The sequence below is a fragment of the Sander lucioperca genome, chromosome 16 (genome assembly GCF_008315115.2).
Source record: "Sander lucioperca isolate FBNREF2018 chromosome 16, SLUC_FBN_1.2, whole genome shotgun sequence".
Classification (NCBI taxonomy): Eukaryota; Metazoa; Chordata; class Actinopteri; order Perciformes; family Percidae; genus Sander; species Sander lucioperca.
The window spans coordinates 13494878-13517396 of record NC_050188.1 but is presented as its reverse complement, the minus strand read 5'-3'; the positions used below and the strand labels follow the sequence as shown (position 1 = coordinate 13517396).

At 39.0% G+C, this 22519-nt stretch overlaps 2 protein-coding genes across 3 annotated transcripts; both read left to right on the top strand.

Annotated features, from left to right (window-relative positions):
- Nucleotides 1-1525: 1525 nt before the first annotated feature.
- On the top strand, nucleotides 1526-3528 carry LOC116047322 (ictacalcin-like). Its single transcript, XM_031296041.2, has 3 exons — nucleotides 1526-1656; nucleotides 2878-3023; nucleotides 3228-3528. Exons 2-3 carry the CDS (start codon nucleotides 2886-2888, stop codon nucleotides 3375-3377), a joined length of 288 nt encoding a protein of 95 aa, XP_031151901.1. The 5' UTR covers nucleotides 1526-1656; nucleotides 2878-2885; the 3' UTR covers nucleotides 3378-3528.
- Nucleotides 3529-6106: 2578 nt separating this feature from the next.
- Nucleotides 6107-19838, top strand: snx27a (sorting nexin 27a). Of its 2 annotated transcripts, none has more exons than XM_031296037.2 (13): nucleotides 6107-6586; nucleotides 10572-10797; nucleotides 10978-11170; nucleotides 11577-11641; nucleotides 13197-13301; nucleotides 13603-13681; nucleotides 14003-14166; nucleotides 15668-15757; nucleotides 16863-17012; nucleotides 17269-17397; nucleotides 17644-17703; nucleotides 17889-17937; nucleotides 18577-18864. In XM_031296037.2, exons 1-13 carry the CDS (start codon nucleotides 6270-6272, stop codon nucleotides 18660-18662), a joined length of 1713 nt encoding a protein of 570 aa, XP_031151897.1. In that variant the 5' UTR covers nucleotides 6107-6269; the 3' UTR covers nucleotides 18663-18864. The 2 variants fall into 2 exon arrangements, with proteins under 2 accessions (XP_031151897.1, XP_031151899.1); XM_031296039.2 differs by lacking the exon at nucleotides 18577-18864 and adding an exon at nucleotides 18901-19838 and having other exon boundaries at nucleotides 6270-6586.
- Nucleotides 19839-22519: the final 2681 nt, after the last annotated feature.

Sequence of the window (22519 nt, the reverse complement as noted above, 5' to 3'; positions counted from 1 at the left end):
TAACCAAAGAGGAGAGACAGGAAAAGACCTTTGATATCTAACTCTATGTCATGCAACAGACCACACGCATATCGAAACAAACATACGCATAGAGTTGCCACAGTGCTAATTTTTATGTCTATGATTTCTGGTCTCTGCAGAATGACTCATGAGCTTCAGGGACATGACTGTGAGTCACGGCTTGCACCACAAAATTGCAATGAAGAGAGGACCCACTCAGGACCATAACAATCCACCCTCAGTGAGTCACTGTGCCCAAATGTTTTCATTTTGGAATTATGCACATCTCAAACAATTAAATAAAAATAGAAAAAAAGACAATTATATACACAAAGAAATTAGTTAGTACAATATACAATTAACGTGTTCTCTGACACATGCTTGGATAGAAAATACAATCCACATTTAACTTAAAACATACATTGCTGTTCATTGCTTTGGTCTTTGATTTTCAATATTTTCAAGAAGGGCATTGCAGCCAATGTCTCGTCACAATTGGTCTTTATCATTAGAAAAGTCAGAAAAATAATCCAAATGTATTTGGGGTGTGTTGCACAGAGGCATACAAACCTGTAAACTCAAACAAAGAAGGAGAAGTGGAATTATGATTCAAAATGCACATGCACAAATTTGTAATGCTTAAAGTTAGTTTTGTCTTTGGGGGAAGAAAAAAATTATTAAAACTTTTAAAAAAAAATGACTTCAAAAATGACTTAAAACTCAAAACAGCTCTTTCTGTTTTGACCCCGCAATCAAGACTCTTGAGTGGTTTGTTTTTGCAAGAGTCTATGCTAAAGTCTATTACACATTTGTGGATTTTCTTTAAAATGGTTTAACAAAAGTGACCTCTAAGTGGAGCAGCTGTATGTGACTACACCATTACAAAAAGTAATTCAGTTCACATAGTAATTGCTGTCCCTCCATTCTTCAGCTTGCAAAACATCTTCAATGAACAGAGAATTGCAGATAAGAATCCAGTTTTGGATGTTTCCCCGAAGTCCATTTCTTAAACAATGAATACTAACAGTGACTATTCTTTTAAGAGTCATATTTGTTTTTTTATTTTTTATTAAAAGCAAACACCCAATCCCACACATCTTTAATACATTGCATCAAAGAGTGAAAAAAAACTTTTTAAAGACTGTTACATGACTAATTTGGCTTAAATTATACTGTAGCTGTAACAGCCATGAAGTAGTACAAAACATCCTTAAACATACTCATGCTGTCTACAGTCTTCCCAGCAATAGTTGCAGGCAATCCTGAGATCATAACATTAGAAAGATCTTTCAAAAATCCCTTCTGAATGCAAACATGTACAACACTCATCCAACTGTAAAACATTGTTCACATGAAGTGTGAAAGGGCTCATAGCAAACTCCTTAACAACCAGCATGAATAATCATCAGCTGTTTGTTGATGAATTTCTAAGCAACAACAATAAATCAGTGTTTCTTAAAGAATAACTTGGGAAATTAAAAAAAAAAGTATCAAGCCACGAGGGGAGAAGTGGGAGTGGTTGGAGATGAAAGGAGTGTTATGGAGGGAAGGATAAAGGGTGTGGTGCTATATAAAACATATTTTGCATTCTTTTCCATCACTACAGCCACTGACTTTCACTCTCCAATCTTCTTAAATCTCTGCAAATCAGCTTTGGTGAGTAGAAAATTCTTTTTAGGAAATTATTTACTTTAATGTAATTTTAGTGAGTTATATTTGTATGAAATACAATTGCAGTTACCAAGTTACCAGCTCTGTGTGCATTTTGTGTTGTTGAGCTTTTCCTCATTTGCAAAAGACATTCTTCATTTTGCTCCGGTGACAGTTATTCTACTAACTTTCGCCTGGAATGTCCTTTTACTGATGCATTGTACATTCAGAAGTTAGCATCAAGCTTTCAATCTTGCTTAAAATTCAAACCACATTATACATCGGAATAGTAATATGGTATTTGTTATGTGCTAGACTCCTCCACAATTCCCATCTGTTTACAAACCCTCTGCTGCCACAATTTCCTCAGCTTACCACACCCCAGAGAGGGAGCAGCACCACGTGAGTCAGAATGTAACTTGAACGGACTCGCTTGGGTTCATAGAGTCAGTGGAAAAAAACACTTTCACACATACAGCGTTAAGAGAATAGACATCATACATCACTACAGGGACTTTTTTTGCTTCTTTACCTAGTTCAATTGAGTTACCTGGAGAGATTAAGCTGTTGCCTTAACAATGTATTACTCAGCAGAGACCGTGCGTTAGCGGCTGGTGACGAAATAAGAGTGGCGTTGCCCCAGTCGAAACCTAGGGTTTATTTTTATCCAGCTCGATGGAAAACCCAGAGAAAAACACTGGCAGAGACAAAAGCAATGATGTTAGCCACTGCCTGCTGCTCAAGAGCTCTTAATAAATAAAATTAGAATGCATTCTTTTGATTTGTCTATGTAATTACACTATATATCAATGAATTAGCCACTTAAACTGTGGCAGGAGTAAAAAAAACTATTGGCCAACACTGGAACAATAGTGAAGATTTGGATGTCAGATTTTAAGGACCACGCCTTTTCCCTTTTCTTCCCCTGCAACCATTCTGTCAAATTGTGGTTAACATTCCAAATTTGACCACAATGACACACTATCCGTTATAGTGCATGTCAGTGAAAGTTAACAGATTTTGCCTCTAGATGGAGTCATAGCAGCACTAAATGAGAGCATCATCCTTAAGCAACTTCTTCAGTTAGCCATCTGAAGATATAGAAGGAAAATACTGGGCCAATCTGACCTGTACGTGCCACCCTGACCATACCATGCCAACACAGGGACATGAGGAAAAATTCCATGTTCCATATTTAACTTTCTTCTTTCTGTCCCTTTGAACCAGCTATCATCATGTCTAATGTCCAGAAGGCTATGGCCCTCCTCATTGACTCCTTCGGTAAATATGCTGGCAAGGAGGGTGACAATATGACCCTGAGTAAGGCAGAGCTGAAAGAACTGCTTCAGAATGAACTTGGAGATATACTGGGGGTGAGTGACCTCTGACCTCTCTCTATCTCAGTCCTGCACAACCAACAGGATGCACACTGACTTACTGTACATGTTTGCTGGGGTGCATTGTATGGAAAGGATGGTGAATGCTCTTGGTAGAATGTGTGCATCGTCACAGCCTGTAGTACTTTCCGGCCATGCACATGCCCAGTGACAATTCTTAAACACTTTTCTCACTTGCAGAATGCCAATGACAAAGCGGCGGTGGACCACATCTTCAAGAGCCTGGACGCAAACCAGGACAACAGTGTGGACTTCAAGGAGTTTGTCAGCATGGTCAGCTCCCTCACTGTGATGTGTCACCAGTACTTCCACCAATCAGCCAAAAAATAGGGATCCAAGCACCACCTTGGGGCCAGCAAAGAGATAGAGATCCCATGACAGCTGTTCTGAAGAAGAAATAAATATTTACTACTATTTACTAAAAGTCACAAAACTATATATTGTAACGCACAATGAAATAAACGTCTTTCTTTGAAACACTTGTCTTGTCCACTTCATATGTTACTGAATGGTCGGGGAACAATATTTGTGACAATATTGGATAGTTGCACACACGTGGAGCTCCATAGTCTAAGTAAGCTTATGATACTTGAAGTGGTTACGTTTTGTTGACACTAAGCTTTCACACCTTAAAATCTTCCCGCTAGATTAATTTAAAAGAATATAGATCCAGGTTATGGCAGGAAAGATGTCACCATAGAGATTGAGCACACATTTAAAGCAAGACTACAGTATGTGAAAAGAAATAACACAATCTTCCTCTTACACATGAAGTGTTAAATTCATAAGCAATAACACTCAATTCTATACATTATGACTCTTCTCTACTTGTGCAACTAATATGTTACATACAATCTCAAACAATACTACACAGGTGGGGTTAATTCATTATCAAACACACTTTATTTTGCAAAATGAGTTTATGTATGCCAAACAGACAAATAAAAAAAAGATATATGATGTGATAGGGCCATCACAATGGCTCAATGGTTAGAACTTTCAGCTCACAGGTCCTGGGTTTAAATCTGATCTGGCAGGCTGGGGCTTTTTCATACTGTATGGAGGTCTGCCTGATTCCTGTGTGTGGATTTCCTGTGAATGCCTCAGTTCCCCTGCACAGTCGAAATACATGCAGCCAGGTTAGATGAACTGAACTGCCTTTAGGTGTGACTGTGAATGCAGTTGTCTGTATGTGTTAGCTGTGAGAGACTGGCCTGAGAGACCTGACCTGGTTACCAGGGTAACTAGGTCTCTCACTGGCCAGTCTCTCACTTGCATGTCAGAATAGGCTGCCTTGATGAGAGAATATAGAAAGTAGATAAAGTGGATGAATAGCATAGTTAAACTTCCCAACTACATAAGGATTACCAGTAAGTTCTCTGGTTATACGTTTTAAAGTAAAATGAATAAGAGCTTTGAATTGAGTATTTTCCATGGTGGCATTGGTACTATTAGCCTTTTTAAAAAGATGTTTGATTACTGATTTAAGTGAGTTTATTTTACTGTACACTTTTGTCCTTTCCGCTTCTTTAATCAACATACATTTTTAGACTTTAGTCCATGATCAATATTGGTGATGTGTGTCACTAAAGCAGGGAGAAGCTTTAGCAACAATATTATTTTAACGCCATGCATTTTGTTTTTTAAATTAGTACTCACGTAACTTAAGGGGTGACAACCTGCAAGTTTTCATTCCAAACAAATACTGCAGCTTGTGACTTCACAGCTTACTTCTCCCTCTATGTTCTAAAATTAGTAATCAGCACCTATTGCACATGATGGCCTGTCCCTGATGGATTATGTAAGATAATATGAAACACAGCACAGTATATATGTGTTTGGCATCAGTATTTAAACTGTGTCAGAAGGCAGCAAATCAGTGAGTGAGAAATTAAATATTCGAGAGAGGGGGACAGAGGGAGGGGCAGGAAATCTAAAGCAACTTGAAAAGAGCCACCTCCACTATAAAAATGTTGAATGTTGAATTCCTACTCTCCTTTAGATGAAAACCCCCAGTGACCCTGGATAAGTGTTAGAAAGAAACTAAAAGCTTGCTTTAAAGGGAATGGGCTTGTTTCTGTATTGTTTCAAAGTACTTTAGACAGCCCCCAGACAGATAGATCACTATTAAGTTTTTTTCAGATAGGCTACATTTTTAATTAAATAATATAACAATATTATGCATGTTCTTTTAAAATCAGATTATGTTCAAATAAATATCTATAAAACTATATTTTCTATGATCTCTTACTTTCACTGAGAGAGAAATGGTAATGTAAGCTTCAAGATAAAAATGTGCCCAATAGAAAAAAGGAAAGCCAGGTACAGCCAGAAGTTATCAGGATCTTCTTTGTGAAGTTTTGTTTACAAATTTGAGAATAGTTAGACATGGGAAAAATATAACATACATGTGGGTCCCCGTGCATTCAGGTATATGCTCGGAAATGAGAAAGCAGACAGGTTGGCAAACGATGCAGTCAAAAAAGGAATTGTTGGAGTCAATATTAAATTATCAAAATCAGAGGGAGGAAAAGGCATAGAGTGGAGAAAAGTAACTCAACAATGGCAACAGCTTGGTGATAACACAATAAAAGGGAGACATTTACACTCAATTCAAAAAGGATAAGGCCTATGTATGTTATAAGGGGAACAAATGTATGTTTTAGGGGAACAAAAACAGAAAGCAAGTAACAGTAAGCAGGCTGAGAATTGGACACAGCAACCTTAACAGCACACATCATATTGTAGGGATCATTGTGAGGTAGGCTACCAGAAACGGTAGAGCATGCTTGCAGGAAAGATCAGAGAAAAGGGACATGTGTGAAGAAAGGAAACGATTTGGGATAACAGGAGCAGGAGAAGCATAGCCTACTGGGTTGTGGGCAAGGCAGAAGATGCTGGTCAGCTTCCTAATGAGAAAGGGGACTGATGAGGAAAATCTGACATACTGGACACCTAAGGAGTTAACTAACTCCAGAAGATGGCAGTAGTGCAACAAACATTAAGGATGCAAGCTGCCCTTAAAACCAAAAGAAGAAGAACAGACGCCTCCGGGAGGTCACGTTGTCAGGCCGTTGTCTCGTGACGCTGCAGAGGGGCGGGTTTGATTATCAACAACATAGTCTGTCTGTGGAGCTAACATTACAGAGGGACAGAGCTCGAGTGTTGTTTTGAATTGACGATAAGACACCGACTAAAAGGGTACTAGGGCCGGTGGATAAGATGGCGGATGTAGGAGACGATGAAACTCGGTCGACTCTCCCTTCGGCATCCCGTAACGGTCCTGTTGTCGGTTCGTCTGCGGGCACCGCGGGCCAGAACGCAGCTAGCATAATGGTAACGTCAGGTCCGCGGACGGTGAGAATCGTCAAGTCGGAGTCTGGCTACGGTTTCAACGTTCGCGGTCAAGTTAGCGAAGGAGGACAGCTTCGGAGCATCAACGGGGAACTGTACGCTCCTCTTCAGCATGTCAGCGCTGTTTTGCCTGGAGGTGCGGCAGACCGAGCTGGAATAGCAAAGGGTGACAGGATCCTGGAGGTGTAAGTCAGCTTCTATCCGTTCAGTATAGCCAGGTAGTTAGCAAGTAGGCTAGCTACCCTTAGCCCGTGTTCATCCAATTCCAAGCATGTGTTAACATTAGCTATTTTCAAGGTGTAATGCTACGTGACCTGTCTGTTATGACAGCAAATGTAACTGTTAGCCGTTTACATAGCTAACTAGTTGTTTTTTCCCCCCAGTTTACGGGTTAATACGTATAACGAAACATTTAGAGATGTAGCTAGCTAGCTAATGTTAGCTACACCAAGCTCACGCTAGTGAGTTTAGTAGAAAGCTAACCAGCTTACATAAATTGGACAACAGGCTGTGCATGTTGATTAGCTTTAGCTAGCGTCTTGTTTAGCTAGCCCTTTGCGCAGTGACTGCTTCAGCATGGCTGGGAGGACAACATTAAATGACAGCCTTGGTTACATACATTGTATTGTCATATGCATAGGGATGTGTATGTTATGCCCGAAGACAGTGGATAGCAGTGTTGTCATCATATTGTGTGAGTGTGTGTGTGTGCGCCCGCGACTTGTCTTGCTTGTCAGACTATCCTTCACAGGCATGTTGTTTACATGGGGACGTTTTAGGTGCTTTCCACGAAATAAAATATTAATATAAAGAAATACCATTTTATTTCTATGATGTTATCTTTTGTTTTGCCCGTTATCCCTATCAGCGTACTGGATTGGCTTTGATATGCATGCCTTAATGCCAGTCTTTAACTAGAGGAACATGTTCATGAAAATAACTTATTTGTTCAAATTCTCTTTTATCAGGTATATAACCAATACTTATAATAACCTGAAGAGAAAGCATCTCCCCACAAAGCCTTTTTCAGTTCATATTTGCAGACAGTTATATTTCTAAGAATGTCAGTCTCCATGACTAAACTATTAATTCTCCCACCATGGTTGTAAGCCTTGGCCCTAGCAAAGGGCAAATGCTGGAAATCGTAAAAGGAACGACTTTAAATGTTAATAGTAAATAATGATGTACTGTCCTACAGATAGGCTATGTGTTTCTTAGAAGTCATTTTTATGTGTGGCCTAACATAAGCTTTAACATCAGGATATGAGCAGTGAAAACATGTTTATGTATTACTGTGACTTGACTATAGGTTAAACTTAGAAAAAGGAAGAAGAGAAACCGAAAACAAGGAACACTGGTCTACTTCTACTTGCTGAGGCATCAAAAACAATTCACCCAACCTGTGTTTTCTCCATTTTAATTGCTAAATCTCTTTCTTGTCATATGACAGGACCAAAACTTATCATGTGACTTATTAACCAGCTTGAGCATTTTGCAAAAACTCTAAAGAATCCTCCAGTTAAGTATGTCATATGTCAGCATTTTACTAGTCTTATGAACAAGGATAGGGAACAATGCTTCTTGTTATTTGTTATTTCATGACTCTACTACTGCCTGACTATAGTTTGTGTTTTTAATAGTCACCTTTAGAAAGAAATTAAATGAAAAAAATGAACTTGTTGTGCTCTTGTATATGTACAGGAGAAAATGTGAGATTTTATAAAGTGTGGCCTTGCTATTAGTGGATTAATGTCTTATTAATGAACTATTATCAGTTTTGAGTAGGGGTGCACAATTCAGAAAATGTTACAATTCGATATCGATTTTAAGGCTCAAGATCCGATTCAAAATCGATTTTCGATTAAAAAAACGATTCACAGTATGTAAATGTAGTTACTTTTCCCATGTGATTGCAGTAGACATACAATTTAAAAGAAAAGAAACAACAAATTAAATGTAGTTTGATATTACTATATATGTCTTCATACAAAAATTAAAACTTTTGCAACTAAAAACTGCAGAGTGCCAAGCTTTGGCCAGCTTTCAAATACATTTAATTCAAGATTCAAATAAAACTGTTGAATAAAAAGAGCTTTTCGTTCAGAGTTCGGTGGGAGTTTAGAGCATTGAAAGAGTGCGTTGGTTGACTGGCATGTTAGGTACTTTAGGTTGTTTTTTGTCCACTTCTTAAATGTTAATCTCTGAGTGATGGTGTACCGTGTGAGTTTGTGGTGTTTCCAAAATACTTAACTTTTGCTTTGCAAAGCCTGCATATAGCATGATTCCTATCAAGTTCCGTCTTCCCCTCGAGGTTATAAAAGCTGAAATGTGCCCAAACTCTCGCCTTCAATCAGGATGGAGCAGGTTGAATAATTCTTTCTGTGAGGTTTGCCATTGTTTGCGCCGACTAAACTACTTCTGCTGCACTCATTCTTCTTTTGATTATAACAAGAGTGTCCAGGCGTCGGTGTGAATTTGACGCAGCGCCATCTATGGGAATGGCGAGCTAAACTCATTTCACAACAACACAACAAAAAATTAATTGATTTTTGGAATTCTATGAATCGATAGAGCTTGAATCACGATACAAATGAATTTTTTGCACACCCATAGTTTTCATTATTGATTTTCACTATTGAGATTCTCATATTTTTGAAAAAAGTTAATGATTGATAAAATAATTAAATCTTTCATTCTGGGAAAATACTCAATATCTCACAATTTCAGCCAACAAAATGTGAAGAGCTGCTTGCTTTTAGCTATTTGCTCTAGTTCATACTAATATTTAGTTTTAGCTTTTTACTGTTCGTCAGACATCACTTAGGCTATGGTAAATAAATTCAGAGTGCAATCTTTTATAGACAAAATATTTCATCAAAACATATTACACATTCACTTAGCCTAATTCACGTATTTCCAACCCCCTTTGTTGCTGGTGATCAGCAACTGACACCTTTCTGGCAGGCGTTGCTTTGCTTCTGTTTTGTCTAATAAGAGTATGATGTGATAGTGTTGAGACCAGAACTTCTCCTTCTATCTTCATCTTTTTGGTCACCTCCAACCCCCACTTTTGCTGTCCAGTTGAACAACTCAGATGAATGCCATCATGTCCATCTCTATTCCCATCATAAACCAGCTTTCCATCTCCCATTGTTGACTTTATTTGTCACTACCCTCTCTTTATCTGTTTGACTTATTCCCGCTTTGATCCATGATGCCATACAGATATACATTCATAAGCAATAGACATGGCATAAAGTGGACAGACCAAGCTTGCACTCTTTCTTGCTCCCTCCTCTCCTGTGTCTGTCCCGCTGTTTCTCATAGGAAGATTAGCAGAGACACCTGATGCTGGTGCCATCTGGCCTCAGCAAAACCAAGATGGGAGTCGTCTTACGGCACCAAATGGAAGGGAGACATTAGAGCTGACCTGGTTACTTAGCACTCCCAACGTTGTGTATATCAATGGTGGACAACATGCGTTGACATTACCACACACCATAATAGTAAAAATGAAAGAGATGAGCATTTGCAGCATTAATAGAATATTATATAATTATGCCATCCAGATCTGAGATGAGTGTGTCGTTATTATTATTGTTAGTTATTTTGTGTCATGACCAAACCACATAAAATACATTTTCTTTACCCGAGGAATTATAAAATTCAGTGTTTACGCTATCAGTTGTATTCATTCAGTCAGTCAGCTATTTCTGGCCTCATGTTACCTTTCATAAAAATGATAACTTGCTGAGTTTTAAATGTGGGGAAAAGAGAGCACCAGTATTGGATTGGTATCTGACATTGAGAGATGCTCTGAGTTGAGGTATTGGAATTGGTATCAGGAGAGAAATAGTTGGATCAGGGCATCCCTAATTAGTATTTTCATCAGATGCATTTTGAAATATTTTAAAAAGCTGCGTCAGTATACACGCTACACTAAATCTTACACTAATTTCACACCATGGCACCACGGTAAAGGTCTAGTCAAGCCCTGCTCTGGTTGTTGTGTGAAGAGTGTTGAATTATCTGCCATGTTGAAACATAAATTGATTATGAGGGGAATAAATGGTAGGAAAAGAGGGTTTTTAAAACTCTTTGCTGACTTTCTTTCTGTCTCTCCCTCCCTTCTTCCTCCACACTTTTTTCCTGCTCTGACTTTCCCTCCAGTAATGGGGTGAGTGTGGAAGGTGCAACCCATAAGCAGGTGGTGGACCTGATTCGTGCAGGGGAGAAGGAGCTGGTTCTGGCTGTGCTGTCTGTTCCAGCTCAGGAGGCTGATGGATTGGAAGGAGGAGAAGATGTCCAACCCAACTATGACTACAGTGACAAACAAGCAGTGCCCATTTCCATTCCCACATACAAACATGTAGAGCAGCACTCCGAGAGGTTTGTGGTGAGTACTGATTCGACACATTACCTTACCCCTTCTTTTCCAAAACAGGCTCTTGTGGCTGCCTCTTTTTTCTTATGGCAGTATTGAAAAAAAACTTGTAATTCTTGATTGTAAACATCCATTTCTTCTACTCTAATGCACTACTGTCTGTTTGTCCTGTCTTTGTCTCAATGATCATAGGTGTACAACGTGTACATGTCTGGTAGACAGCTGTGCTCAAAGCGCTACCGGGAGTTTGCCATCCTGCACCAGAACCTAAAGAGGGAGTTTTCCAACTTCAACTTCCCAAAGCTTCCTGGTAAATGGCCCTTCTCCCTGTCTGAACAGCAGCTGGATGCTCGCCGTAGAGGACTGGAGGAATATCTTGAGCGAGGTAGGCTGATATGGAAAGGTCACTGGCGTATAAACCCAATTGTGTGTTGATTTTTAACATGGGCAACGGCAAGATGTTTTTCTGTTACCAATCCACATGCTGTTCAAGAAGAATTACAGTTCCATTTTTAAAGCCTGACGTTTAAGTACGAAAAGCTATTCAGACCCATTAAAATCCACAATAGCCATACAAAGGAAAAGAAGAAATTATTTAACGTGTACATGCAGAAATCCTGTAGTAAGGATTGAAATTAGGCCAAACTCTGGCTGTGATCGATTTTCCACCGTACATGGAAATACTGTAAATCTGAGCAAAGGATACAGACAAAGTGACATTTAGCTGTCCTTTTGTTTATTTGATTTACTTTGACCTCCCCCTCTCCATCTGCCTCTCTGTTTGTCTCTAGTTTGCTCTGTGCGGGTGATTGGGGAAAGTGACATCGTGCAGGAGTTTCTCTCTGAATCAGATGAGGTATGCATCTCATTTATATTTTGATATGAACTTTACTAGATTTGGATGTAGATATTTCTATGTGAATTTTGATTCTGAGCTTTGAAAAATTGTAGCTCTGAGTTTGAGCTTTGAGTCTATTTCAAAACTGTCTCAGATGTACAACTTTTGTCTTGTAAGCCAGGGAATCTGCAGAGCACCACAGTACCTTGTTTATTAACCCTTTGAGGTCTAAGGACATTTTCACACATCTTCTTAAATTTACCTTTTTAGGGTATTTGCACATAACTGATCCCCACGTGTTTCATATGAAAATGTTCAGAACAAACTCAGCTTTCCGTATAGTGATGCACAAATCTGTCCCAGAGCAGTGTGTAAAGAGACAATTTTGGCGCTAAAGCTGAAATGTTGATATTCGCTTTTTGAAATTCCCTCAAATCCCTTTTGAAAAGAAACCTTAACTAATGATGTGTTGTACAAATTATTTCCGTGCTTGAAATGAGTTTACCAAAGTCTTTAGGTCATATATTATTAAAATAGTAAATACATTTTGTAATATCGCTTTTTGAGTAGGAATTTTGTCAAAACATCGTTTGGACGCACCGGTGCGTCTTTCGTCCTCAGAGGGTTAAACTATGCTTTCCGAAATTCAGTCTTTCATTTGAGCTTTTAGATTGTAGGGTTAAGGATGTATGTATCTGATATTCTGTATCTGATTTTGAACCTATTCAAGAGGATTGTTGGGGATTTTAAACTTGTTATGAATATATCTATTCAACCTCCTTTTAATGCTTAACTCTCGCCAAAATGCAACCTAGGGTCTTTTTGTGAATGTACCCGAGTCAAACTTTCGTTTAAACGCGTAATTAGGACGGAAGCACCACTTTTAAAATTTACCGTATTCTCGTTTTCGGTCAAATGGCCTTTTGAATGGGAGTGCTAGGGGCACTACTATGATAGCATCAAAATCGCTATTTTTAAAACACTAAGAAGGCTCGACACAACATGAAACTTTGCTCGAAGTCTCACCAGGGGCTCTACACATGAACTCAGCATTGACAACATTGTTTGTGTACACAGAGTTTACTAAAAAAGGTTTTGAACAACTCACTTTAGCAGTTGTTTCCACTTGCAGCCATATTCACAAAAAGACCCTAGGTTGCATATTGGCGAGAGTTACGCTTTAAAAAAGTTGGCTATTTCCTGTAAACAAGCATCAGCGGTGGACTTTAATTGCTTTAAAGTAGCTGGCTGCCCATCATGTCTGCTAGCATGGTGTTGAAACATGAGAGCCAAAACAATTAAACAGTTACTGTAATTGCATTGCCTTTCTAGTGTTTTGAGGAATGACAGCATCAGAGACAAAAGCGATAATACTAAATTAATCCAGCACTTAAAGAAACACAAATAGGAGGATTAGGACTTCAAACAGATATGAATTCTGGTTTAGTCATATCTTGTTTTTTTGTTTTTTTTAAATCCACAAGTATTTACCAGTAATTCAGAACAAACCCATACATGCACACTCATACAAGCAGGCGCACACCCTTGTTAATCCACACACGTTGCTGTGCAGAACTACAATGGAGTGACAGATGTAGAACTGCGGATAGCCCTGCCAGACAAGACCACCATCTCTGTCAGAGTCCGCAAGAACAGCACCACAGACCAGGTGTACCAGGTAAGACAGGATCTGCTGGGATGATGCTGTCATACACTTATATTGTAAATTGTATTGCCCCATTGTTTGGACATCTGAATTGGACTTTGCAGTTCTTAGCTAAAATAATGACACTGAGGATTACAAAATCAAATGATGTCTACTGGTAAATGCATGATATTCTATTAGTGTAGAACGGACGTTTATATGGAAAGAAAAATAACTAACGCAGACACTTTAAAAAATAAACTTTCCTTGTGCAATAGAAATTTTCGAACAATGTTTTTCTGACATAACTGACTCTGTATTGCTCTTCCTGTAGGCATTAGTGATAAAGGTTGGAATGGACAGTATTATGGCGAGCTACTTTGCCCTTTTTGAAGTCATCAACCACTCGTTCGGTAAGAACTGTATGTATATTTGATGTTTATGAGTGTTTCACAGGAAAATTCGCAGAGCGTTTTTACATATTCTTATTGCATTTCATTTAAAAGCCCTCTCTGGGTGACTTCATCTCATGATGACCACTTTTCTAAATAAAGACCTGTATCATCCCACTGGTGAGTTTAGTTCATTGGGCCTAGGGTATGTACAGTACATTTTTGGACAGCAAGAGCAGGTTATTTTGGTACAGGTTAAAATAAATTATTTTCTAATGGCTAAACAGACACCAGACGCCCCCCTTTTTTCATCCCTCTCCTTGTTTCTATTATTTGTTGCAGTGCGGAAGCTGGCGCCTAATGAGTTTCCACACAAGCTTTACGTGCAGAATTACACCTCGGCAGTGCCGGGGACATGCTTGGCGCTCCGCAAATGGTTGTTCAGCTTCCAGGAGGAGGAGTTGCTAAGAGACAACCCGCTGGCCCTGCATTACTGCTTTCACCAGGTGATAATAATTGAATCCCACTTTCCATTGAGTTAAGGGAACTCAGCACAAAATTTGGTCTTCTGGTTTTTTTTTTTTTTTTTTTTTTTAAGAGTTTATATAGTCCTTTTTGGGTTGAAACATGTTGGAGGTTTCAGCATTTTTGGTCATGGAGAATGTCAGCCATAATGGGGAAAACTTACCGTATTACTGTACTCTTTTACTCTTAACTGCTTATATTTGTCTCTAGGGCTGGGTATCGTAACGTTCAAAAATTTCGACGTGATTTCGATAACGGTTCCTGAACGATCCTTTTTTCGATACCAATTTCATAAAAATCATTCCAACATTACACATTACGGTGCTGCCTACCTATTGGCTCACTGACTGATGATATTTACTCCTCAGGTATTGAAATTTGGTATTGAATGACGAGACATTTTTCGATACTCGATACTAAGGTATATAAAGTATTGAATTGAGTACCCAGCGCTACCGGTCTCAGAATCTTCCAGTTTGGCTAGATATTTGGCTTTTCACATACAGGTTCAATCATCCAGAGTCAATGCATACTTATTTTATCCAGCTTTACTAGTCATTAAACACAATATGATTATATAGCATCTTATGACTGCCAATGTAGACACTAAACATGCTTTGACATTATAACAAGCAAAGTATGGCCTAGTGGAAGCTGCTGGAATATATATACAAAATGTCAAGCTACCACCAATCAGGAAGTCCTATAAATGACATCCTGAGAAACAAATATGTCTAGGCTCTGAAATGCCACCACTTATGTATTTAATCAGGAAACCAGAGAACCATGATAATCTACAAGAAAGCAAAACTTTCCCACAATTTTTGAAGAATAAAGTGTGAACAAACATTCCTCCACTAAAAATAATTATAGCAACAGCAGCAGCAGCCTACAGGCTGTCCGCTGACCAATAAAGGTCACTTCCTGAAGCATATTAGGCATGTGAGGTTCAGCAGTTACAGCATTTGAATACAGTATGTCTGGGACATTTTAATATGTTTGTCGGGTGATTAAGCTTTCTCTGGAAATCCATGAGCGTACACGAAATAGTCAGAATATCATGTTCTGCATGTGATATGTTTTCCTTTTACATATCACATGCAGAACATGATATTCTGACTATTTCGTTACAGCATTTTCTACTAGTAAAGTCAGCAAAAACACTTGCTATAAAGCCCTGTAAAGCCAAGGGGAGCTGCAGATTCAGAGGATAATTATCTGTAGGTGCATCACTATGAGCAACGCCTTTTTACAATGTCATTTGATACATTGTTATTATAGAAAAATTGATTAAAGCATCTTTATTAAAATGTACACAAGATTTTTTTGCTGTCATTGGTTGAACTTTGTTACTTGAGGCAGAATATCTTCTTGCTAAATGTTTTTTATGGATAATACTTTTTGTGTAGTGACCTCAAATAATAAATGGTGTTGTATGTCTTCCTACCCCCTAAACCCCTCTATCCATCCCTGTCTGTCTAGGCGTTGGAAGATGTGAAGAAGGGATTCATAAAAACAGAGGACAAATCCTACCAGCTGCAGAAGCTGGCAGAGCAGCGCAAGATGGCCACGGTCAGTCCTACAGACCACTCTTTGTTCAGGGAGGGGATTGGGATGACTACACTTTTTGCCTGCTGACCAGAGCCATCACCAAAACGTTACCAAATAGAAATGGAAAGAAAAGTCAAAAAACCTTTCACACAGAATACAGTCCTCTGTGGTATAAACAGAGGTAAAGCTATTAGTTAATATTGATGTTTGTTAAATATTAACTGAAAGTGGCACATGTGAGGGCTTCTGTGTGTAAATTTAAACTACTTTCACAGCTATCTAGCCACCCAGCACAACATTTCCAAATAATAGGCAGCATTTGATATCAGAAATGGTCATGAACACAAGAACATTTGCTTCATCAGGATCAGGAACTAAAAATATTTGGTTAGTGTACACCCTTACTTGTATCTTGTAAAAAGTCTGTATTTGCATAAAAGAGACACAGGGGGTGCCCGGATAGCTCAGTTGGTAGAGCGGGCGCCCATATATAGAGGTTTACTCCTCGACGCAGCGGGCTCGGGTTCGACTCCGACCCACTGCCCTTTGCTGCATGTCATTCCCCCTCTCTCTCCCCTTTCATGTCTTCAGCTGTCCTGTCAAATAAAGGTCTAAAATGGCCAAAAAATAATCTTAAAAAAAAAAAAAAAGAAGACACAGGAATGTGAATGGAGCAGTATTGCAAACTAGAAAAAAAGTGGTCCAAATTCAGACTCAAACTGAACATTACTGCATTCATTCTTCTGTTACAAACTGAAAAGTTAAGCCAGTTTTCACAGCTTAGCGTTGGCTTTTTGTAAACTGTACGCTCTCCTACCTCAGAATCTATCCACTCACTGTTCCATCAGTCTAAATGCATTAACAAGAAAAATGTCTTAAAGTAGCAGTATCACATCATGAAACAAATTTCTCATAAACTGAAATACTCGTAGTACCAATATGCCATTATTGGTACAGTAATGTAGTTGGGGAACTCTGGTCATAGCCCAAACTGCTTGTTAACTGGGGTTTTCGAGTAATTGCACTAAGGAAAGAAATGTAAACCTAATCTTATTTAGATTGCCGTAACATGCTTACTTACAGTATAAGACAATTGACTGATGTGTGTGCTCTATAATACTCTTAGTACCTGAGTCTGTTGCGGACATGTGAAGGCTACAATGAGGTGGCGTTCCCCCACTGCTCCTGTGACTCCAGGAGGAAGGGACATGTTATCACAGCTATCAGCATCCATCACTTCAAGCTGCACGCTTGTACCGAGGACGGAACGCTGGAGGTGAATGTTTGTCTTTGCTAGTTTGATAAAGGAAAGCAACTTTTTAATGCAACGTAGTTGTTGTTTTTTTTTTTATTTAGTGAAAATATGTATTGTCTTACATTATTGTATAAAACAATTTGGGCTTAAACTTATATAATAAAATTCTGTATTGTCTTAAATAGATTTCCCAGATACTAAATTGTGAATTAAACCAGTGTTATGCTAAATATTTCTTTATGCAAGGGGCTTACCTACTGTTAACTCTGTCCCTCAGAACCAGGTGATAGCTTTTGAGTGGGCGGAGATGCAGCGCTGGGACACTGATGAGGAAGGGATGGCTTTCTGCTTTGAATACGCCAGAGGAGAGAAGAAACCTCGCTGGGTCAAGATCTTCACTCCATATGTGAGTGTGCACACACCGTCACTACTGTTTGACATGTTTTGCAGTTTGTTTGTTTTTTAATTAATTTCTCTGGAAATTGCAGTTTTAGAGTGACAGATTTTAATTATATATATATATATATATATATATATATATATATATATATATATAAGTAGTAAAAAGCAAAAACCTGTCACTGTGACTTTGCTGGCTGATTGTGCTATGTTGGAAGGCTGACTCACAGTTCTGTTTGCTTTTTTCTCCCAGTTTAACTACATGCATGAGTGTTTTGAGCGGGTCTTTTGTGAGCTGAAGTGGAGGAAACAGGTAAGGACCACTCCTTTCCTCTTTCCTTGTGGGAAGAACATGACTCCATGCCAAGTTTGATATTCTAAATTTATCTAATTTTAAATTTTTTTTTTTTACAAATGCAAGACGTTGATGTTTCCTTCAGGCTTTTGTTTAAAATTGTTAATTTTATATTTCTTGTGTATTGATTTATTTGCTGTCAGGTTGAGGAAGAGGCATCTGACAAAGACAACAAAAACTGCAGTAACAATGGTAAGCAGCAGAATTTATTTTCCTTAATGCCGTTGTTAAAGCAAAGCACTAACACTGAAGAGTAGCTAGATTTGATCTAGGCTAATTCATAAAAAACTGTATACAAATGTGGTATGGAGTGGTACTTTGAATATCCGCACCCATCCAGCTCGACGAATTATGCAAAGATTCCTGACAAAAACTAAAAGGGCAAGAGCAGGAAGAGGATTTCAACTATACTCTGTGTATTGAAGGCAAAATATATATGTGAAGGGTTTACTAGTTTATAAGTAACTTTAGTTCAGTGACCATAAATCACACCCGGCCTTAAAAAGGTGCTTTCAGATATGCTTGTGTTTTTTTTTTATCTCTCTTGTGCAGCTTCTATTGCATTATAATGAACTGAAAAAAGTCAAGGGGAAGCTACAAAGCAGAGAAAAGGCTGCATTTTATACACACTTTACCAGAGCTTCACAATGTACTTAACAAGGATGTACTTACTAATCAGATTACTGTGAGAACACTGATGTATTTGGGCATACAGTGAAAGAAAGTCTTCAGAACAGACACATGTATGAACATGTGACTCGCTATCAGGCCCATCTCCAAGAGAGCCACACATGAAAGGGAAGTTGAAGCTATTTGTCCCTTGTGACACAGCACAAGACCAGCAATACAAGTATGTGGACAAGCAACTGCAAGGCATGAGGATGAGCGAGCAACCTTTGGAGTTCAGATACAGATAATGAACAGCTGAGGACTGAGGAGGTTGAGGACATCCAGAAATAAGACGAGGACTTCTGTATGTAGGATCATAATTATAAGCACAGTAGAAATTCAGGGAAGTTTCTTAGTGACACTGTTGCCGAGACACTGACCAATGTGTCTTGTGTTTTGGCAGCATTTTCATAAGTCGCATGGCATGCAATAAAAAGCCCTATCATTCCGACTCTGACTTCCCTGAACCATCTCTCTGTGTTCCAGAGTATCTGCCTCCCCTGGAGACACAGCAGAAGGGATGGCGCCACCTAGGGGGGGAGATTGCAACTTCCTAAAATCATTTGTCATCACTCGAACTAGAACTGGTCCACTTGCATCATCACAGCTACCCCACAGAGCGCCCATCAACAAACACAAGACTGAGTGAAAGACTGGGGCCATCCATGCCCCGAAAACAAACTGGAAGTGACCAATTTGGGAAATTGGAATGGCCACACTTAACCGACCCCAGGAATACACACAGCAAGAAGAGCAATGAAGGAAAATAAACAAAAGCCAACTTTCATGTCATTTACTAGATCTCCATAGCGTGTCTGTTGTTGTCCGCCATGCATCCGCCCTGGTATGTGGGGCAGGACATGAGCAAATTTCTCGCCACTGGTTGAGATGTAACACATACATACAGTGTGTGACTCGTCAGGGTCACCACAGCGCTGTGGCACCATTTGCACAAAGGGAGCAACTCGATAAACCGCCCCTTGATGAGGGAGCTGACATGTGGGACAGGATTGTCCAACTGGATCGGCTCGGTCCAAAGCCTTGAGCGTAGCCCTCCTTTGCTGGAAGGAGCTGAGATGGTGGAGATGAAAATAAGGGAGGGATACAGAAAAACGGGGGTTTCACTTCTTTAACAGTTAGTGATAAAGAAAGAAAGCTAAATCATGCTTTACACCGATGATTGACATTAACACAAAAATTATGTTTTCTATTTGTAAAGTAAGAAGTATTCTGTCTTTGTCAGAAAACATAGGCGACACAAATGTAACTAACTGAAAAAGGATGTGGGGGGATGGTTCATAATTAAGTGTCTAACAATCTTACTTCTGATCAAATATAGATTAATATAAGAGCTATAATAATTGGTTTCTTGATCTAACACAAGGAAACACTAACTGAATTGAATATAAATGGTTCTAAAATTTTTAACCTTTTTTTCTGGTCTAACCCACACTACTCTAGAACGACGTCTGCTGGCAGTCATTGATGTCAGTATGCGCAGTTATCCCGCTCGCAAGTGATTTATTGTGGTGATTTTGCAGAGCTTATAAGTTGAGGAAGAGGCGTTCTCATTCTCAGCTCTATGCAGGGATGATCTCTTGAACAAAAAGTTGATGGGGCAAATGTTTTTGAAATGGCACAGCTTCATACCGACAGATTGTGAATATAAAGACCGTATAAAGTTTTGTCCATTGAGGTGCAGTTTTCTGAACAGGCAACAGAGAGCAGCAGAGTGTAAGACAGATGTAGTCGTAGGATTTGAGCAGAAATAGAAATCTTCTAAGAGCTTCTTAAAGAGTGATCCCTCGGGCGCTGTAACTCACCCAAAAGTATCACTCCTCTGCAGTTTGTCCATTAACCACGTCAGGAGGACATATTTTGTATGTGTGTGTGTGTGTGTGTGTGTGTGTGTGTGTGTGTGTGTGTGTGTGTGTGTGTGTGTGTGTGTGTGTGTGTGTGTGTGTGTGTGTGTGTGTGTGTGGTACAGAGTAGATGGTGCATAAAGTTGTGACTGCGACCACAACCATCTGCACACATAGCAATGCAGGCAGCGGTTTGCCTCTTACTGCACCTAAATTGGGACAGTATTAGTTGTGTGTATGCACATGACATATGACAGTTTTACAATTTACACAGATTTTTTGTGTTTTAGAGCAGCATTTCAGTTTTTTCACACAAAGATAACATTTAATGTTTTTCTCTGTGTTGATGTTCAGTTTAATTTGAACATTTCGTCTCACTTTTAGTGTGTATAAAGCAGGTTTACATGCTGACAAGAAATTCTTTTGAATGGTGATGATGTGCATACATGTACAGTGGTGCTCATAAGTTTATGAACCCATGCTAAAGTTGACTAAAAAGAGGAATAAAAAAATCATCTTTTGGAAATTGATCTTAATGCCTTATTAATTAAAAACAATTATTGGCATACCTAGGGATTGGCATGGGGTACTTTCCATAAGATCATCTCTCAATTCAAATAAACCCAGCTGTTAGGCTAACTGAAATAAAACCATGCCAATCTCTAGGTATGGTGAAGGGTATGTGATGATGTGGGGCTATTTTAATTCCGAAGGCCAAGGGAACTTTATCAGGATGCATAGTATCCTGGATCCATGAAATAACTGGCCTTTAAAAATCAAAATCTGCCTGCCTCTATGGGTATTTAACATAGGGGTGTACTGACTTATGCCCCCTGTATTTTAAGGAAGAACATTTATTTATTTACAATACATTATTCATTCACAAAGAAAATTGGTGTCCTTAAAGGTTGTATTTTCCTCATTTAATTAAGGCATTCAGATCAATTTCCAAAAGATGATTTTTTTTTTATTCCTCTTTTTAGTCAACTTTAGCATGGGTTCATAAACTTATGAGCACCACTGTATTGATTTCTCTTGAATGCAATAGAGTTTTCTTTATGCCACTAATGGCAAGTAGTATATCTCTGTGATTCTTTACTGACTCATTCTTGAGCTTCACTCGCTGTCTGACAGCGGCAAAAACCCGAAACTGAGAGTGATTTTTTTTATTCACACCGACTTTTAGAGCTCAAGTTCCACTTTAGTTATTTTAGATATTATTTCTTACAGTTGAGATTAGCTTTTGGTTCAATAAAATGTTTAATTCATGCTTAGGTTTAGTCGTAATTTGATTTCAGTCAGTTACCTTGGAGCATTCTTGTTAATGTGTGTATGTGTGCTGTTTGTGTGTGCGTGTGTCCTCTATGTTTATCATTGACATTGCTGATAAGCTTTTAGGCTCTTATTGGACATGTCTGATGAGCTGTCGGTGTGAGAGCCAGCAAATGAAGATGGGATTTTGTATCTGGATGACAGCAGAGACACCAGACAGATGGAGACAAATGGGAGGCGTCTTCTATTGTCTAGCTAACATTCACAGCCACTCACATGCCTTTTCAGCATAGAACACACACACACACACACACACACACACACTCTCTCATACTCTCATACATTCCTGTCTCTCTGCTTCTCTGTTTATAGTTTGACAAAATGGTTAAGTGCAACATTTCAAAAATATTTAGTTATTTGTCCTCCAGTTGCTGCCTCTGTGGACAGGCCTCAGTTATAACAGCCTAAAGCAATACATATGTGTGTTTTACACACACACACACACACACACACACACACAACACATAGCTGGATTGTGAAAGAAACTGCAATGTGCAGATTGCTGGATGGTCATTTTGACAGCCAGAGTAATAGCCAATTTAGAGATGGATGACCTAAGAATTGGAGCTGTTCAACCATGATGTTGATTTTCTTTTCTTTATAAGATGTAGAGGGAGAGGCAGATAGAGGTGGTGGGACTGTGTGTGTTGGCATTTCTGTCCTCTGCTCATACTCTCCAGGTTGGTCTCCCGTCATCACAGGGGGATGCGGTTGCCGTGGCAGCACCACGTTGGCTCAACACGCTCAGTGCAGCCTCTGTTCCTTTTATTCCTGTCAGCCAACTGACTCACTCCTCCCAAAAATGTATTCAAAGCAGTGTTTTTTGTGTTTGATGTTTGTTCTCTGTCCCTGTGGCTCATGCTGCTGTGAATAGGCTTTTAGAAAGCTGCTGTTTTTTTATTTTTGTGTTT